This window comes from Bubalus bubalis, chromosome 14, assembly GCF_019923935.1.
Source record: "Bubalus bubalis isolate 160015118507 breed Murrah chromosome 14, NDDB_SH_1, whole genome shotgun sequence".
Classification (NCBI taxonomy): Eukaryota; Metazoa; Chordata; class Mammalia; order Artiodactyla; family Bovidae; genus Bubalus; species Bubalus bubalis.
In genome coordinates this window covers 37,396,549-37,415,839 of record NC_059170.1, presented here as the reverse complement: position 1 = coordinate 37,415,839, position 19,291 = coordinate 37,396,549, and the positions used below count along the sequence as shown (strand labels likewise).

General features: G+C 40.4%; 1 protein-coding gene and 1 pseudogene across 3 annotated transcripts in view; one reads left to right on the top strand and one right to left on the bottom strand.

Moving 5' to 3' along the window:
* LARP4B (La ribonucleoprotein 4B) overlaps positions 1–19,291 on the top strand; it is a 90,286-nt gene that overhangs the window by 49,645 nt on the left and 21,350 nt on the right. For all 3 annotated transcript variants that reach the window (XM_025264077.3, XM_025264075.3, XM_006064940.4), the window contains 2 exons: positions 820–958; positions 1,186–1,326. In XM_025264077.3, the coding sequence (XP_025119862.2) occupies positions 820–958; positions 1,186–1,326 (280 nt within the window). The remainder of the gene's footprint in view (positions 1–819; positions 959–1,185; positions 1,327–19,291) is intronic.
* LOC102412964 lies at positions 14,517–14,917 on the bottom strand (annotated as a pseudogene).

Here is a 19,291-nt window from a genome sequence, read left to right as displayed (position 1 = left end):
TGGGCTCCTGGGACCCGGCCTGTTCCCCTTTGGCAGCCCTGGCCCTGCTTGGTGGGGTCGTGACGTGCAGTGCCTGGAGAATGCAGGTCGTGGCCAGGCTTGCTAGGAATTGGGGTGGCTGCCCCAGGACATCAGCTTCTTTTAGATTTGGGGGACTCTTCAGGATTTGTAAGCAGGAGAGAGAAAATTCAAGGGTGGTGGTGGGTTTAGTGAGGTGTGCCAGGAAAGACCCTAGCAGTCCCCAAGGGACGCAAAGGTGTGAGCCAGCCGAGCAGACATCTGGGAGTGTTCTGACAGACGAGCCCAGGGAGTTGAGGGCCAGTGTGTTTGGAACAGCCTGGGGGTCACGTGACTGGAAATGGGCACAGTCACAGGGTGTCCGCATCTGGCGCCTCTCCACCATGACTCTTTCATTTTCTCTGGCCTTTAACCTTTAGCAGTGTTCAAGCTTTATTTTAGAGTTTCATCCATTGGTTCTCAGATTTGCAAATCTTTGAATTGTGTTGGGTAGTCTGGACCAGAGAAATAACTGAGTCACCAGTTAAAAAAGTTGATCAGAGACCCCATGAAGGCAGGACTTTGATTCCCATTTCTTGAGTGCCTTTCACTTGGTGAGAAATTAACATCTGGTGAGTGGAGTTCTGAGTGCATCAACTTCGATCACTTTTGCATCTGATTTCTCCCTAAAAGTATGTGTAAATAGGTTCAGCCTTTTTCACATAAATTCTATAGCATGGATGTGTTTTAACTCTGAATTAGTAAGTAAAATTGCAGTGATTGGAATTTGGATACAAATAAACACATCATATTTTTTCTTAGGTACCAACAGCCAAAGTTTCAGAGCTAAACCCTAATGCAAAAGTATGGGGCACTCCACTGTTACAGCTGGAAGCGCGTGGAGCTGCAGACGGCGGTGTGAGCACCGTCTGGGAGGCGCCACCTGGCCGTGGCCACCTCGGTGAGTGGGCGGGGCTGGGCCTCTGCTCTGCGCTGCAGCCTTGTTTCCTTTGAGTTCACTTTTGGGAAAGTGTTTAAGATCTGTGTCATGGTTGGTGACAGTATTTATGAACCCTGAGGTCTCTCACAGTCAAGTTGAAAAGGTCAGTAACTGCAGGTGTAAGTCTTTGTTTTAAGAAAAAGCTGTTCTTCTAACCCTTCCTCTTGGGTTGAAATTCTTAATTACAGGATTGGACACCAACGGTGATGGTGACAAAAGTCATGACAATGTTGGGCTGTCAGATCTACAGGAGTCAGACCAGACAGCCATGAGCACTTTGGGTCTGGACCACTCAGAGTATGAGTCACCGCCTGAAAGTGGCGAGACAGGTAAAGCTGTTTTATGATTTCATTTTCATGTAGAGTTTGGGCTGCTTTATGTTGCACTTTTAGTTCTTTGTTCATTTCTTCCTCTTTTTTGTTTCTTCCCTTGTGGTTTGATGATTTCTTTGGTGGCATGCTTGTGTTCTTTTCTCTCTAGCTTCTGTGTAGCTATTGCAGGTTTTCAGATTTGTGGTTACAGTGTTCCTCATATATGTTGACCTGTAACTTTATCTACATGTTAATAGAAATGATTGATAGTCAATTAAGTTGAGACACATTCTAAAAGATCTGCATTTTTACTCCCTTCCCCCACATTTTGTTTTTTTTATGTCATTTTGCATATTCTTATCTCTCCCTTAATTGTATATAGTTGTAGTTGCTTGTACAGTTTGTATTTTAATCTTTATACGACTTGTAGTTATAGTTGCTTCTGCAGTTTGTATTTTAATCTGTGTATGACTTGTAGTTACAGTTGCATCTACAATTTGTATTTTAATCTGTATACTGACTTACATAAATAATCTTCAGTCCTTGCTATGTATCTGCCTTTCCTAGCGGGGTTTCCCTTTCCTATAGGTTCTTCTTTTCCACTTCGAGAAGACCCTTCAACATTTCTTCAATGCAGGTTTAGTACTGATGAATTCTTTCAGTTTCTTCATGTCTGAGAAGCTCTTTAATCTTTTCTTCAATTCCAAATGATTATCTTGCTGGGTAGAGTAATGGAGGTTACAAGTTTTACCTTTCAGCCATTGATACGTATCCTGCCACTCCCTTCTGGCCTGCGGAGTTTCTGCTGAAAAGTCAGTTGATAGCCTTATGGGGGTTCCCTTGATTGTAACTCCTTGTTTTTCTCTTGCTTCCTTTAGAATCCTCTTTATCTGTAACTTTTGCCGTTTTAATTATGATGTGTCTTGGTGTGGGTCTCTGAGTTCCATCTCGTTTGGAATGGGACCCTCCATGCTTCCTGTTCCTGGATATCTGTTTCTTCAGCTTTGGGAAGTTTCCAGCCATGATTTCATCAGATGCATATTTTACCTTCTCTGTCTCTTCTTTTTCTGGAACCTCTGTAATGTGATTTTAGTATACTTGATGTTGTCCCAGAGGCCCCTTAAACTATCCTTATTTTTAAAAATAGCTGAAGTGGTTCTTTGCTATTCTTATTGAGTGGTTTCCGTTATTCTGTCTTCCCGGTCACTTGTGAGTTTTTTTGTGTTACTTGCTCTGTTTTTAGTCCTTACACTGTTTTTCATTTCCGTTATTGTATTCTTCAGCTCTGACTGCTGCTTTTTTTAAAATTATTTCCTAGTTTCTTGTTAAAATTCTCACTGTGTTCATGTATTCCTTTCCCAACTTCAGTTAGCATTCTTATTACTAATACTTCGATTTTTTTTAATCTGCTATTTATTTCATTAGTTTTTTCCCCTTTCATTTGAAATATACTCCTCAGTCATTGGTGCTGAAGCAGAAAGAAGCCTTGAGGGTTGGGTTCGAGCTGGTTCCATTCCCTCTAAATGTGTGTGCACCTCACCCCCTTCCTGCAATGGCTTCTCCACACTAGTGGAGAGTAGGCCAGAGCACGAGGGGCCGGAGTGAGCTGGGGTGCATGCTTGGTGGTCCCAGCTTACCATCAGAGCCCCAGGCAGCTTCCTGTCCACTCCTCTGTGCGCAAAGGTACTATCAGTGGCTGCCATCACCCCGTCCAGACATTGATGTGCTTTAAAAGTTCTGCCTGTTAAACCTGTCCCTAAACAATGTACCTTTCACTGGTTCCTTTGGTTCTTCTGTAAACTGACTCTCCTGCTGATGCAGAGGTGAGGGGTGCCGGTCCAGAGGCCTCAGGGGAATGTAAGACCTAAACAGTTCTCGAAAGGCAGGTCAGATTTGAGTAGGAGAAGATGAGGCTGATGAGAAGGCGAAGTGCCAGGAGAAGTGCAGACAGGAAATGTTCATGTTGAAATTGAGTCAAACCCAGGAGGAGATGGTTCTTTGTGAAAGGATTATTTAAAGTGTTTCAGAAGAAAAAGATGGGAGTTCTCTTTTGGGGTGCAGGGTGTGGGCCAGCATAGAAATGCCCGTGGGTAATGGAACAACAGTTGCTCACCTCTGATTTTGTTTCTGCCTTAATCTAAAAGACCAGACAGTTTCAGACCCCAGCAGACCTGAGGAATAGGCTGCACGCTTGTTATTGATAGTCAGATCGGCGCGTGTGAGTGCAAAGAAGCAGCTCCCCCAGATTGGCTGCCAACACTTAGCAGAGCGGCTGCACAAGGACTGTGTTCAGGACCCCATGTCACTGTCTAGAGAAGGTTGTATGACTGAGAAAGCCTGCCTTCCCTTTCTTACCACCAGCTGTAGGGTTATGTATGAAAGGTTATTAATTAAGTACTGTGTAAGTGTTTGACGTTAAGTATTTATTTTCCCCTAGAAGAGGACCCAGAAAGACCTCGTCTGCACAGTTGCTGCTGGCCTTTGTGACCACGTGCCCGTCCCCGCCTGGCCCCTCACTTCCCTCGTCACTCTGCCTGGATTACATAGACCATCACTTCAACTACTTCCTTGCATCTAACTTCCTTCATAGTTGCTTAGCAGATGCCTCTGACTTGTTTAAATGTAATTCTCTACCTACTCTGTCTGTTCTGAGCAGATAGACGGATGTGGCTGAAGAAGACAAGTGTTGCAATGTAGAGTGGTCTCATTTTCCATTCATGGTTTCAGACTTGCCCCACAGTGCTGCAGTCGAGCTCCTGGATGGCCGTTTCACACCTGCCAAACCTCGGGGTGTAGAGCACTAATGAGGCACCACTGGTGTACCGTAAACATCACGTTTGGAATATCCTTGCTTTCTCTGTAAGCTTTATTTTCCTTAGCTTGAAGCAGTATTCAGATCATTCTAGAACTGACTCACTGATTCTTCCAGTTGGACTTGCTGGGTAGACACCTGAGGAACCACCTCCAGTCATGACAGAGTCGTGCCAGCTGCCACGGAGACTGCCTGTGCCCTTCCTCCTGCCCACACCCTGCCCCAGCCAACCACTCATCTGCTTTCTGTCACTGCACTTTAGTCTGGAATTGTATGTAAAGAGTTTTATAGTATGTGCTCTTTTTGTGAGGCTTTTTTACTTACTTGTTTTGAGATTCATTCAAGTGGTAACATTTTGGGGCCTTTACTTTTTGGACCTAGTAGTGTTCCATTCCATTACCTATCATAGTTTGTTTTTTTATTCACCTGTTGATATTTGGATTGTTTTCAGTTGGGGCTGTTACAAATAAGGCTACAGTGGACATTTATAAACAAGGCTTTGTGTGTACATCTGTTTTCATTCCTTTTGGGTAAATACCCAGGAATGGAGTAGATGGGTCATCCGCTAGGCATTGGCTTATCTTTTTTAAGAAATGATAGAGCTGTGTTACATAGCTGTCCCCTTGCACCCCCACTTGCAGTGGTCACAGCCTCTGCTGCTCCACACCATTGCTGGCACTTGATACCAACAGTCTTTTTAATGTTAACCATTCCAAAACTTTGATAGTAGAGTCTTCCTGTGGATTTACTTCACATTTCACTAGTGACTAATGGTGTCAAACATCTTTTCAAGTGTGTATGTTTCTTCAGTGATGGGTCTGTTCAAGTCTTTTGCCCATTTTCTTAATTGGATTGATTTATTATTGAACCAGAGATCAAATTGCCAACATCCACTGGATCATGGAAAAAGCAAGAGAGTTCCAGAAAAACATCTATTTCTGCTTTATTGACTATGCCAAAGCCTTTGACTGTGTGGATCACAATAAACTATAGAAAATTCTGAAAGAGATGGGAATACCAGACCACCTGATCTGCCTCTTGAGAAATTTGTATGCAGGTCAGGAAGCAACAGTTAGAACTGGACATGGAACAACAGACTGGTTCCAAATAGGAAAAGGAGTTGATCAAGGCTGTATATTGTCACCCTGTTTATTTAACTTATATGCAGAGTACATCATGAGAAACGCTGGGCTGGAAGAAACACAATCTGGAATCAAGATTGCCAGGAGAAATATCAATAACCTCAGATATGCAGATGACACCACCCTTATGGCAGAAAGTGAAGAGGAACTAAAAAGCCTCTTGACGAAAGTGAAAGTAGAGAGTGAAAAAGTTGGCTTAAAGCTCAACATTTAGAAAACGAAGATCATGGCATCTGGTCCCATCACTTCATGGGAAATAGATGGGGAAACAGTGGAAACAGTGTCAGACTTTATTTTTCTGGGCTCCAAAACCACTGCAGATGGTGATTGCAGCCATGAAATTAAAAGACGCTTACTCCTTGGAAGGAAAGTTACGACCAACCTAGATAGCATATTCAAAAGCAGAGACATTACTTTGCCAACAAAGGTTCGTCTAGTCAAGGCTATGGTTTTTCCTGCGGTCATGTATGGATGTGAGAGTTGGACTGTGAAGAAAGCTGAGCGCCGAAGAATTGATGCTTTTGAACTGTGGTGCTGGAGAAGACTCTTGAGAGTCCCTTGGACTGCAAGGAGATCCAACCAGTCCATTCTGAAGGAGATCAGCCCTGGGATTTCTTTGGAAGGAATGATGCTAAAGCTGAAACTCCAGTACTTTGGCCACCTCATGCGAAGAGCTGACTCATTGGAAAAGACTCTGATGCTGGGAGGGATTGGGGGCAGGAGGAGAAGGGGACGACAGAGGATGAGATGGCTGGATGGCATCACTGACTCGATGGACGTGAGTCTGAGTGAACTCCGGGAGTTGGTGATGGACAGGGAGGCCTGGCGTGCTGCAATTCATGGGGTCGCAAAGAGTCGGACACGACTGAGGGACTGATCTGATCTGATCTGATCTGATTATTGAGTTGAGAGTTCCTTGGACAGAAGTCTTTATCTTTATGTAACTTGCAAATATATCCTTCCAGTCTGTGGCTTGTCTTTTTGTTCTCCTAATAGTATCTTTTGAAAAGTAAAAGTTTAAAACCTTTTACATTGTCGAGTTATGGACCTTGCTTTTCATGTTGTTCCTACAGAATCTTTTAATCCAGGGTCACAAATGTTTTCTGCTGTTTAAGTTGTATTTTTTTTTTTAATTTAAAATTTATTTTTGGCTGCACCAGCTATTCATCGCTGTGCACAGGCTTTCTCTAGTTGGGATGAGTGAGAGCTGCTCTTGGTTGTAGCGTGGACTTTCCCCTAGGGGGGTGGACTTCAGTAGCTGCAGCACTCAGGCTCAGTCAGAGCTGCTCTTGGTTGCTGCGCGTGGACTTTTCTCTAGGGGCGTGGACTTCAGTAGCTGCAGCACTCAGGCTCAGTCAGAGCTGCTCTTGGTTGTGGCGTGGACTTTTCTCTAGGGGTGTGGACTTCAGTAGCTGCAGCACTTCAGGGTCAGTAGTTACCGCCTGAGGGCTTAGTTGCTCTGCAGTGTGTGGGATCTTGCCAGACCTAGATCAAACCCATGTCTCATGTGTTGGCAGGCAGATTCTTAACCACTGTACCACCAGGAAAATCCCAGTTACATGGTTTTACATTTTTTAGGTCTGTGGTCCATTTTTAATTAATTTTTGTATGTGGTGCGAGGTGTGAAGCAGTGTTCTTCCCCTCCCCCCAGCACATGTATTAATAGATACGCAGTTGTTCCAGTAGCATTTGTCAGACAGAGTCTCCTGCCCTTCCCCACTGCACTGCCTTTGTCGGAATCATTTGTCCCTGAGTATGTGGGTTTGTCCCTGGACTCTCTCTTCTTCATCAGTCTGTTTGGACAACAAAACCACACTGTTTTAATTACTGTAAATAATGCTTTAAAAGCAGGTAGTATTATTTAGCCTTCCAATTTTGTTCTTTTTCAGACTTATTTTGGCTGATCCTAGGTCCTTTGCATTTCCATGCAAATTCAGGTGACCTGGTCAATTTCTGTAGCGTGCTGAGATTTTTATTGGAATTTCATTGACTCTGTAGATGAGTTGAAGATTGGCGTCTTGGCTTGCTGTTCATGACTGACGTGGTATATGTCTCTGCTTGTTCAGATCTTTAGTCTCTCTTGACTGTATTTTTCACTGTATGTTTCAGTTTTCAGCCTGATGGCTTTTCGCATCTTCTGTTAAGTTTATCATTAAGTATTTCATATTTTTTGGTGCTATTGTGAAAGTGTGTTAGTCACTTAGTTGTGTCCGATTCTTTGTGACCCCATGGACTATAACCTACCAGGCTCCTTGGTCCATGGGATCCTCTAGGCAAGAATACTATTGTAAGTGGTTCTTAAAAATTCAATCTGCAACTATTTGTTACTAATAGATAGAAATACATTAACTTGTATAAATTTGTATCATACCCTGAACGCTTATTAAGCTCACATATTAGTTTTAGAAACTATTTTGTAGATTCCATTGGATGTTCTACATGGACTGGTGTTATCTGTGAGTAAATCCAGTTTTATTTCCTCTCCAGTCTAGTTCCTTTTATTCCTTTATCTTGCCTCATTGCACTGAATAGACCTTTCATTACAGAGGTGAATAGATGTGGTAAGAGCAAATATCTGACTGATGGTGAGTGGGCATTGTCTTTCGCCATTAAGTACAATGGTGCTCTTGGTTTTGTGTTTGTGGCCTTTGCTGGGCGGACCAGATCCCCTTCTGTTATGATCTGCTGAGAGTTTTAAGGAGGAACGGTTAAAGAGGAATTTGTCATGCTTTTTCTTCATCTGTGGCAATGATTGTATTTTTTTTTTTTTGGTATTGTATTTTTTTTGTGTGTGTTAAGATAAATTACATTGATTTAAAAAAAATGTTTAACCAACCTTAAATTCCTGGGGTATGCCTCACTGCGTCAGGATGTTATACATTTCTCATATATTATTAGATTGGATTGGCCATAATTCTGCTTAGAATTTGTACGCCTGCGTTCATGAGGGATGTTGGTCTGTATGTTTATTTTGATGTTTTCCCTCCTACTGAATTTTTGGGAAGAGTTGATTTCTTCCTTAAATGAAAAATGAAGCCATCCAAATGTAGAATATTGATTGTGGGAAAATTGTCAGCTACAGTTTGTTTGGATTTTTATATAGGGCTAACCAGGTTTATTTTTTTTTGAGAGAACTTTGGTTTCTTATGTCTTTACTTACGTACTTTGTCCATTTCATCTAAATTGTCCAAGTTATCGCATAGAATTGCTCACAGTACTCTATTTATCCTTTTAGTATCTATAAAATTCGTTGTCATGTCATAGCACTCATTCCTGCTGTTGGTAATTCTTGTCTTCTCTCCCCCTCTCCCTGTAGTTAGTCTGGGTAGACGTTTGTGAATTTTATTCATCTCAAAGAACCAGTATTTGGATAATAAGTCAGATCCTGTCAGTTACAGGATCTGACTTTAATTTAGGCATTTAGAATGTTAACGTTTACTATGGTAATTAATATGGTTAGATTTGAGTCTCTCACCTTGCTAGTTGTTTGAGAATAGCTTTCGACTTACAGGAAAATTGAGCAGATGGAGTACAGAGAGTTCCCATAGACCCAGCATTCGTTTTCTCCTGTTAACACCTTATATTCATATGATGCATTTGCCACAGTTCCTGAACCAGAATTGGTGCATTTCACCTATTGACATTTTTCTGTCCCAGGACACCATATTACATGTAGTGACTTGTGTTCTTAGGCTCTCTTGCCTGTAACAGCTTCTCAGAGGTTACTTGTTTTTGATGACCTTGATAATTTTGAGGAGTACTGATCAGTTATTTAATTTTGAGGAGTACTGCTCAGTTATTTTACATGATACAGGAATTTGTGTGATGTTTTTCTTACCATGGTGGGTTTGAGGGAAGGAATACCACAGAAGTCAAGAGCCATTTTCATCCCATCACATTAAGAGTACATATTGCCAGCATGATTTATTGCTGCTGTTGTTGACCGTGACCAGCTGGCTAAAGTAGGTTTATTATTAGCTTTCTCAACTGTGAAGTTACTCTTTTTTTTCCCTCTACATGCGGTCCTGTCACTGTGCCAGCCTACACTTCAGGAGTGTCCATGAAGTGTTCATGAGGGCAGAGCAGGAGGCTTGAGCTCCCTCCTTCCTTTGATGTGATCCTTCCCTGGCCTCAGGGAGTCCTCGTGCCTGTGCTATGCAGGGAACGTGCGCCTGCCTCAGGGGTCCCTTGCGCCTCTGGGTGCCCTCCTGGTGTGCTCTGTCCCTGCATTGTCCCACAGCCTGGACTCAGGGACCCTCGGGCTTCTGTCTGCTCCCTGAGCCCAGGCCATCCTTGTGTCTCTCTCAGGAGCTAATGCTCTACATCTAGAAAACTGGTTTGTTTGTTTTTTTAATAAAAAAGATATTTAAAATCCACCACATGCCAGATGTACTTGGGACTCAGTGCATACGATTGGTGAAAGCTCCTGTTCTCTGGGTGCTTACATCCATTTGGGCAGAGACAGACTGTCATCATACACAGAATATACTTAAGTTCACATTAGATAATGTGAGAGGGTGATGCACACCATGGAGAAGACAGGTTTTGATGAATAAAGTGGTGGGAGGTTACAGTTTTCTTTCTCTTTTTATTTAGGTGTAATTGACAAGTAAATGTTAATTATACTTAAGGTGAATAGCAACCTGATGGTTTAATAGCTATCACCTCATATACTTTTTTTTCCCCATTGGAATGCTGAGAACACTTAAGATCTACTCTCTTAGCAAAGTTCAAGTATACAATACAGCATTATTAACTATAGTCACCATGCTGTACAGTAGATCCCAGAGCTTATGTCTTACAACTGAACGTTTGTATTCTTAAACCAGCGTCTTTCCATTTCCTGCCTCCAACCCCTGGCAGCCATGGCTCTACCCTCTGGTTCTGTATGTTCATAACTTTTTTAGATTTCTCATATAAGTGGCATTGTGTAGCTTTGGGGGGTTCTTTCTGACTTATTTCACTTAGCACAGTAGTCTCTAGATTCATCCATGTTGTTGTATACGGTAGGGTTTCTTGTGGAATAATACTCCACTGTGTATATATTGTGTGTGTATATTTGTTGTTCAGTCACTAAATCATGTCTGACTCTTGTGATTCCATATGTGCCTGCCTCCAGGGGTTTCCCACGCCTCTGGGCACCCTCCTGGTATGCTCTGTACCTGCATTGTTCCATGCCCTGGACTATATATAGACACACACACACAGAGACACATTTTTTTTATCCATTCACCCATTGATAGACACGTGGGAGGTTTCCATGTCTTGGGTATTATAAATAGTCCTTGTAAACATGGAGGTGCAGGCAGATCTTTGAGACTCTGAGCTCCTTTCCTTTGTGTGTATGCCCAGTAATGGGACTCCTGGATCATGTGGTTGTGCTATTTTAATTTTTGAAGAACCTCCACACTTTTCCATGGTGGCTGTGCCAGTTTACGTCCCCACCAGTAATACACGGGGCAGGGGTGGGGCAGCGCTCCCTTTTCTTGACATCCTTCCCACACTTGTTATTTGTTACCTTTTTTTTTTGGATAACGACAGTTTTGACAGGTGAGCAGTGGTCCTCATTTTGGTTTTTGACTTGTAGTCCCCTAATGATTAGAGATGTTGAACATCTTTTCATGTGCTGCTTGGCTATCTGTATGTCTTCTTTGAGAAACTCTCTGTTTAAGTCCTTTACCCATTGTTTCTTTTAATCATAGGTTGTTTTTTGTTTTTTTTTGCTACTGAGTTATATTAGTTCCTTATATATTTTGAATATTAACCCCTCGTCAGGTACATGATTTGTAAATATTTTTGTTCAGTAGGTTGTTTTTTTCATTTTGTTGATGGTATCCTTTACTGTACAAAAGGTTTTTTTTTGAGATTAAAAAAAATTTTTTTTTATTGAAGGATAATTGCTTTACAGAATTTTTTTTTCTGTCAAACCTCAACATGAATCAGCCAGTTCAGTTCAGTTCAGTCACTCAGTCGTCTGACTCTTTGCGACCCCATGAATCACAGCACGCCAGGCCTCCCTGTGCATCACCAACTCCCGGAGTCCACCCATACTCATGTCCATCGAGTTGTTGATGCCATCCAGCCATCTCATCCTCTGTCATCCCCTCTCCTCCTGTCCCCAATCCCTCCCAGCATCAGGGTCTTTTTTAATGAGTCAGCTCTTCACATGAGGTGGCCAAAGTATTGCAGTTTCAGCCTCAGCATCAGTCCTTCCAAAGAACACCCAGGACTGATCTCCTTTAGGATGGACTGGTTGGATCTCCTTGCAGTCCATGGGACTCTCAAGAGTCTTCTCCAGAAGGGCAGTTCAGAAACATAGGTATACATATATCCCCTCCTTTTTTAACCTCTCTCCCATCTCCCGCCCCATCCTACCCATCTAGATTGATACAGAGCCCCTATTTGAGTTTCCTGAGCCATACAGCAAATTCCCATTGGCTATCTTTTATATATGGTAATGTAAGTTTCCATGTTACTCATTCCATACATCTCACCCTCTCCCCATATCCATAAGTCTATTCTATTCTCCATTGCTGCCCAATAAATAAATTCTTCAGTACCATTTTTCTAGATTCTGTGCATATGCATTCAGTTCAGTTCAGTGCAGTCACTCAGTCATGTCCAACTCTTTGAAACCCCATGAATTGCAGCATGCCAGGCCTCCCTGTCCATCACCAACTCCCGAGTTCATTCAAACTCAAGTCCATCGAGTCGGTGATTAGAATACAATATTTGTCTTTCTCTTTCTGACTCACTTCACTCTCTGTAATAGGTTCTAGGTTCATCCACCTCATCAGAACTGACTCAAATGCAATCCTTTTTATGGTTGAGTAAATACTCCTTTGTGTATATGTACCACCACTTCTTTATCCATGCATCTGTCGATGGACATCTAGGTTGCTTCCATGTTCTAGCTATTGTAAATAGTGCTGCAGTGAACAATGGTATGCATGTGTCTTTTTCAATTTTGGTTTTCTCAGGGTATATGCCTAGGAGTGGGATTGCTGGGTCATATGGTGGTTTTATTCCTAGTTTTTTAAGGAATCTCCATACCATCTTCCATAGTGGCTGTATCAGTTTACTTTCCCACCAACAGTGCAAAAGTGTTCCCTTTTCTCCACACCCTCTCCAGTATTTATTGTTTGTAGATTTTTTGATGATGGCCATTCTGACCAGTGTGAGGTGATATCTCATTGTGTTTTTGTTTTGCATTTCTCCAATAATGAGTAATGTTGAGCATCTTTTCATGTGTTTGTTAGCCATCTGTTTGTCTTCTTTGGAGAAATGCCTGTTTAAGTCTTTTCCCACTTTTTGATTGGGTTGTTTGTTTTTTTGGCATTGAGTTGTTTGAGCTGCTTTTATATTTGGGAAATTAATCCTTTGTCAGTTGTTTGATTTGCTATTATTTTCTCCCATTCTGAGGGTTGTCTTTTCACCTTGCTTATAGTTTCCTTTGCTGTGCAAAAGCTATTAAGTTTCATCAGGTCCCACTTGTTTACCTTTGTTTTTTTTTTTTTCCTGTTACCCTAAGACATAGATTATAGAGGATCTTGCTTTGATTTATGTCATCAAGTGTTCTGCCTATGTTTTCCTCTAAGAGTTTTATATTTCTGGTCTTACATTGAGGTCTTCAATCCATTTTGAGTTTATCTTTGTGTGGTGTTAAGAAGTGTTCTAATTTCATTCTTTTATATGTAGCTGTCCAGTTTTCCCAGCACCATTTATTGAAGAGTCTGTCTTTGCCCCATTGTATATTCTTGCCTCCTTTGTCAAAAATAAGGTACCCAGAAGTACATGAGTTTGTTTCTGGGTTTTCTATCTTGTTCCATTGTTCTATATTTCTGTTTTTGTGCCAGTACCATACTGTCTTAATGTCTGTAGCTTTGTAGTATAATCTAAAGTCAGGAAGGTTGATTCCTCCAGCTCCATTCTTCTTTTTCAAGACTGCTTTGGCTATTTGGGGTCTTTTGTGTTTCCATATGAATTATGAAATTTTATGTTCTAGCTCTGTGAAAAATGCCATTGCTAATTTGATAGGGATTGCATTGAATCTGTAGATTGCCTTTGGTAGTATAGTCATTTTCACAATATTGATTCTTCCTACCCAAGAACATGGAATATCTCTCTATCTGTTTATGTTGTCTTTGATTTCTTTCATTAGTGTCTTATAAATTTCTGTGTACAGGTCTTTTGTCTCAGGTAAGTTTATTCCTAGATATTTAATTCTTTTTGTTGCTGTGGTGAATGGGATTGATTCCTTAGTTTCTCTTTCTGATTTTTCATTGTTGTATATAGAAATGCAAGTGATTTCTGTGTATTAATTTTGTATCTTGTAACTTTGCTAAATTCACTAGTAATTAGCTCTAGTAATTTTCTGATAGTATCTTTAGGGTTTCATAGGTACAGTATCAGAGAAGGCAATGGCACCCCACTTCAGTACTCTTGCCTGGAAAATCCCATAGACAGAGGAGCCTGGTAGGCTGCAGTCCGTGGGGTCGCTATGAGTCAGACATGACTGAGCGACTTCACTTTCATTTTTCACTTTCATGCATTGGAGAAGGAAATGGCAACCCACTCCAGTGTTCTTGCCTGGAGAATCCCAGGGATGGGGAAGCCTGGTGGGCTGCCGTCTATGGGGTCACACATAGTCGGACACGACTGAAGTGACTTAGCAGCAGCAGGTACAGTATCATGTCATCTGCAAACGGTGAGAGCTTTGCTTCTTCTTTTCTAGTAATTTTCTGATAGTATCTTTAGGGTTTCCTAGGTACAGTATCATGTCATCTGCAAACAGTGTGAGCTTTGCTTCTTTTCCAATCTGGATTCCTTTTATTTCTTTTTCTTCTTTGATTGCTGTAGCTAGAATTTCAAGAACTATGTTGAATAATAGTGGTGAAAGTGGACACCTTTGTCTTGTTCCTGATCTTGAGGGAATGCTTTCAGTTTTTCACCAGTGAAAATAATGTTTGCTGTAGGCTTATCATATATGGTTTTTATTATGTTGAGGTAGGTTCCTTCTATGCCCATTTTTTGAAGAGTTTTAATCATAAATGGGTGCTGAACTTTGTCAAAGGTTTTTTCTGCATCTATTGAGATTATCATATGGTTTTTATCTTTAAATTTTTTAATATGGTGTATCACATTGATTGATTTGCATATACTGAAGAATCCTTTATTCCTTTATTCCTGGAATAAACCCAACTTGATCATGGTGTATGAGCTTTTTTTTTTCCCCAAGAACTCATTTTTTAATTTCACCATTTTTTGCATTTGAAGTACTCCTTGATGACATCCTTGGCCTGGGACTCTTTGCCAAGTCCTTAACCACCACACCACTGCACCAAACCACTTTACAGGGTTTTCCCTCTCTGTCAGTTTTACAGAGACCTACCCATTCCCCTAGTTTCTTGTTGTCATCAACATTAATCAGGTTGATTTGATGCTCAACACAAAGGACCTCCACCAACTTGAAATACATAGGCTCATCACAGCTGGATGCAAGCACACGTAGATGGGCTTGATGCGTGTTTAAGGTTTTGGCAGCTTCGTGAATTCCACGTGCTAAGCCATAGTGGATGAGGGCAGTGTTCAGCATCTCTTGCAGAGCAGTATTAATGTCCATTACACCTCCAGCAGCAATGCCTTCCTCGGCCATGGCGGTGGGTTATAGGTGGAGCCGAATCTTGAATGCACCCGAACCTCCGCCTCCACATGGCTCCATGGCAGCAGGGAAAGAGCAAGCTTTTTGATGTGTTACTGAATTCTGTTTGCTAAAAGTTTGTTGAGGATTTTTTCATCCATGTTCATCAGTGATATTGGCCTGTAGTTTTCTTTTTTTGTGCTCTGTTTGTCTGGTTTTGGTATCAGGGTGATGGTGGCCTCGTAGAATGAGGTTGAAAATGTTCCTTCCTCTGCAATTTTTTGAACGAGTTTTAGAAGGATAGGCATTAGATCTTCTCTAAATGTTTGATAGAATTCTCCTGTGAAGCCGTCTGGTCCTGGGCTTTTGTTTTTTGGGAGATTTTTTATCACAGCTTCAATTTCAGTGGATTGTTCGTAATTTCTATTTCTTCCTGGTTCAGTCTTGGGAGATTGAACTTTTCTAAGAATCTGTCCATTTCTTCCAGGTTATCCATTTTATTGTCATATAGTTGTTCATAAGTCTCTTACATTCCTTTGTATTTCTCCATTGTCTGTTGTGACTTTTCCATTTCTAATTTTGTTGATTTGATCCTTCTCTCTTTTTTTCTTGATGAGTCTGGCTAAAGGCTTGTCAATTTTGTTTATCTTCTCAAAGAACCAGCTTTTAGTTTTATTAACCTTTACTTGTTGTTTCTTTTATTTCTTTTTCATTCATTTCTGTTTCGATCTTTTGATTTCTTTCCTTCTACTAATTTTGGTTGCTTTTTTATTTTTATTTTTCCAGTTGTTTTAGGTGTAAAGTTAGGTTGTCATTTGATGTTTTTCTTGTTTCTTGAGGTGGGATTGTATTGCTATAAACTTCCCTCTTAGAACTGCTTTCACTGCATCCCATAGGTTTTGAGTTGTGTTTTCATTGTCATTTGTTTCTAGAAATTTTTTGATTTCCCTTTTGATTTCTTCAGTAACCTGTTGGTTATTTAGAAATGTGTTGTTTAATCTCCATGTGTTTGTGTTTCTTATAGTTTTTTCTTGTAATTGATATCTAGTCTCATAGCATTGTGATCGGAGAAGATGCTTGATATAATTTCAGTTTTCTTAAATTTACTGAGGTTTGATTTGTGACCCAAGATGTGGTCTATCCTGGAATATGTTCCGCGTGCACTTGAGAAGACACTGTATTCTTTTGCATTTGGATGGAATGTCCTGAAGATATCAATGAGATCCATCTCATCTAATGTATCTTTTAAGACTTGTATTTCCATATTAATATTCTCTTGATGATCTGTCCATTAGTGTGAGTGGGGTGTTAAAGTCTCCTACTATTGTGCTACTGTCAGTTTCTCCTTTTATGTCTGTTAGTGTGTGTCTTATGTGTTGAGGTGCTTTATGTTGGGTGCATAGATATTGCACCCAAGAGGGTATCTTCCTTTTAGATTGATCCCTAGATCATTTTGTAGTATCCTTCCTTATCTCTTGTAATCTTCTTTATTTTAAGGTCTATTTTGTCTGATACGAGGATTACTACTCCAGCTTTCTTTTGCTTCCCATTTGCATGGAATATATTTTTCCATCCTCTCACTTTCAGTTTGTATGTGTCTTTAGGTCTGAAGTGGGTTTCTTGTAGACAGCATATATATGAGTTTTGTTTTTGTATCCATTCAGCCAGTCTGTGTCTTTTGGTTGGAGCATTTAATCCACTTAAATTTAAAGTAATTATTGATATATATTTTCTTATTGCCATTTTCTTAATTGTTTGGGGTTGATTTTGTAGATCTTTTTTCTTCTCTTGTTTTTTGACTATAGAAGTCCCTTTAACATTTGTTGTAAAGGTGGTTTGGTGGTACTGAGTTCTTTTAACTTTTGCTTGTCTGAAAAACTACGTTTCTCCATCAGTTTTGAATGAGATCCTTGCCTGGGTACTGTAATCTTGGTTGTAGATTTTTCCCTTTCAGTCCTTTAAATATATCCTGCCATTCTCTTCTGGCTTACAGCGATTCTGCTGAAAGATCAGCTGTTAAGTGTATGGGGTTTCCCTTGTATGTTGCTTGTTGCTTCTCCCTTGCTGCTTTTAATATTCTTTTCTTTGTGTTGAGTCTTTGTTAGTTTGATTAGTATGTGTCTTGGCATGTTTCTCCTTGGGTTTATCTTGTATGGGACTCTTTGTGCCTCTTGGACTTGATTGACTATTTCCTTTTCCATGTTGGAGAAATTTTCAACTATAATCTCTTCAAAAGTTTTCTCATACACTCTCTTTTTCTCTTCTTCTTCTGGGACCCCTATAATTCAAATGTTGGTGCGTTTGATATTGTCTGAGAGGTCTCTGAGACTATCCTGAATTCTTTTCATTCTTTTTACTTATTCTGCTCTTCAGAAGTTATTTCCACCATTTTATCTTCCAGCTCACTGATTCGTTCTTCTATTTCAGATAGTCTGCTATTGATTCCTTCTAGAATATTTTTAATTTCAGTAATTGTGTTGTTTGTCTCTTTATGTTTATTCTTTAATTCTTGTGGGTCTTTGTTAATTGATTCTTGCATTTTCTCCATTCTGTTTTCAAGGTTTTTGATCATCTTCACTATCATTATTCTGAATTCTTTTTCAGGTAGTTTGCCTATTTCCTCTTCATTTATTTGGACTTCTGTGCTTCTGGTTTGTTCCTTCATTTGTGTAGTATTTCTCTGCCTTTTCATTATTATTATTATTATTTTTAACTTACTGTGTTTGAGGTCTCCTTTTCCCAGGCTTGAAGGTTGAATTCTTTCTTCCTTTTGGTTTCTGCCCTTATAAGGTTGGTCCAGTGTTTGTGTCAGCTTCATATAGGGTGAGATTTGTGCTGAGTGTGTGTGTGTTTGTTTTTCCTCTAATGAGCAATGCTGAGTGAGGTGGTAATCCTGTCTGCTGATGATTGAGTTTGTATTTTTGTTTTGTTTGTTGATTAGATGAGGAGTCCTGCACAGGGTGCTACTGATGGCTAGGTGATGCCAGGGCTTGTATTCATGTGGTTTCCTTTGTGTGCGTTCTCTCTATTGGATACACCCTGGGGTTAGTTCTCTGGTAGTCTAGAGTCTTGGAATCAGTGCTCCCACTCCAAAGGCTCAGGGCTTGATATCAAGTTTTGCGTGGTTCTGTATATTCTTTCCCTCTGGTCAGGTCCTCCTGTCTGCTCTCAGCCTGTGTTCTGCATGCACTTCTGTGTCTGAAGGTGCATTCCTAATGTATCCGTGGAAGGAGATGTACTCCATGTCCACCTTCTCCTGTATAGGAGAACAGGTTTGTTCTCCTGTACAAAACCTTATTAATGGAATGTAGTCCCCATGTTTATTTTTGCTTTTGTTGCCTGTGCTTTGGGTGTTATATCCAAAAAGATTGTTGCCAAGTCTGATTGATAGGACATTTTTTTTACATTGGCTGTTTCTTTTTTTTAAGTTATACAGTTTCAGCTCTTAATTTAAGTCTTTAAGTTTCAGCTCTTACATGTAAGTCTTTAATTCATTTTGAGTTGGTTTTTGTATATGAGGTAAAATAAGGGTTCCATTAATTCTCTTGCATGTGGCTGTCAGTTTTCCCAGCATTATGTATTGAAGAAATTGTCCTTTCCCCTTAAGTATTCTTGGCAGCCTTGTTGAAGATCAGCTGGTCACATGCATGCGGGTTTATCTCTGGGTTCTCAGTTCTATTCCATTTGTCTGTATGTCTATTTTATGCCAATAGCGTATTTTTTTGATAACTATAGCTTTTCAAAGTAGTTTGGAGTCAGGAAGTGTGATGCTTCCAGCATTGTGCTTCTTACTCAAGATTTCTTTCACTATTCAGAGTCTTTTGGCTTCATGCAAATTGTAGGGTTGTTTGATGTACTTATGCAAAAAATGCCATTGGAATTTTGATAAGGATTGATTGCATTGAATCTGTAAATTGCTTGGAATATTTTTACATGGAGATTTTCACAGTATTCTTCTAACCCAAGAAATGGGGATATGTTTTCATTTATTTGTCTTTAATTTCTTTCATCAGTACCTTCAGGTTTCCAGCTTACAGATCTTTCTCCTTTTGGTTAGATTTATTCCTGGGTATTTAATTCTTTCACTTGCAGTTGTGAGTGGGATCGTTTTCTTAGTTTCTTCTTCGGATAGTTTGTTGTTAGTGTACAGAAATACTGCTGGTTGTGTATCACAAGTCAGGTAGGCTTTCTTCCTTATTCTTCATTCTTTTTTCTTTGTGTTCCTCTAGCTGACTAATTTCACATGACTTGTTTTCGAGCTTGCTGATTATTCCTTCTGCATTGAGTCTGCTTGTGCCCTATGCTTTTCTCCTTTGTGTCCGATTCTACCTGTTTACTGTTTACTTGTTTGGCTATTGATTGCCTCCTTCTAAGAGCAGAGACTGCCTC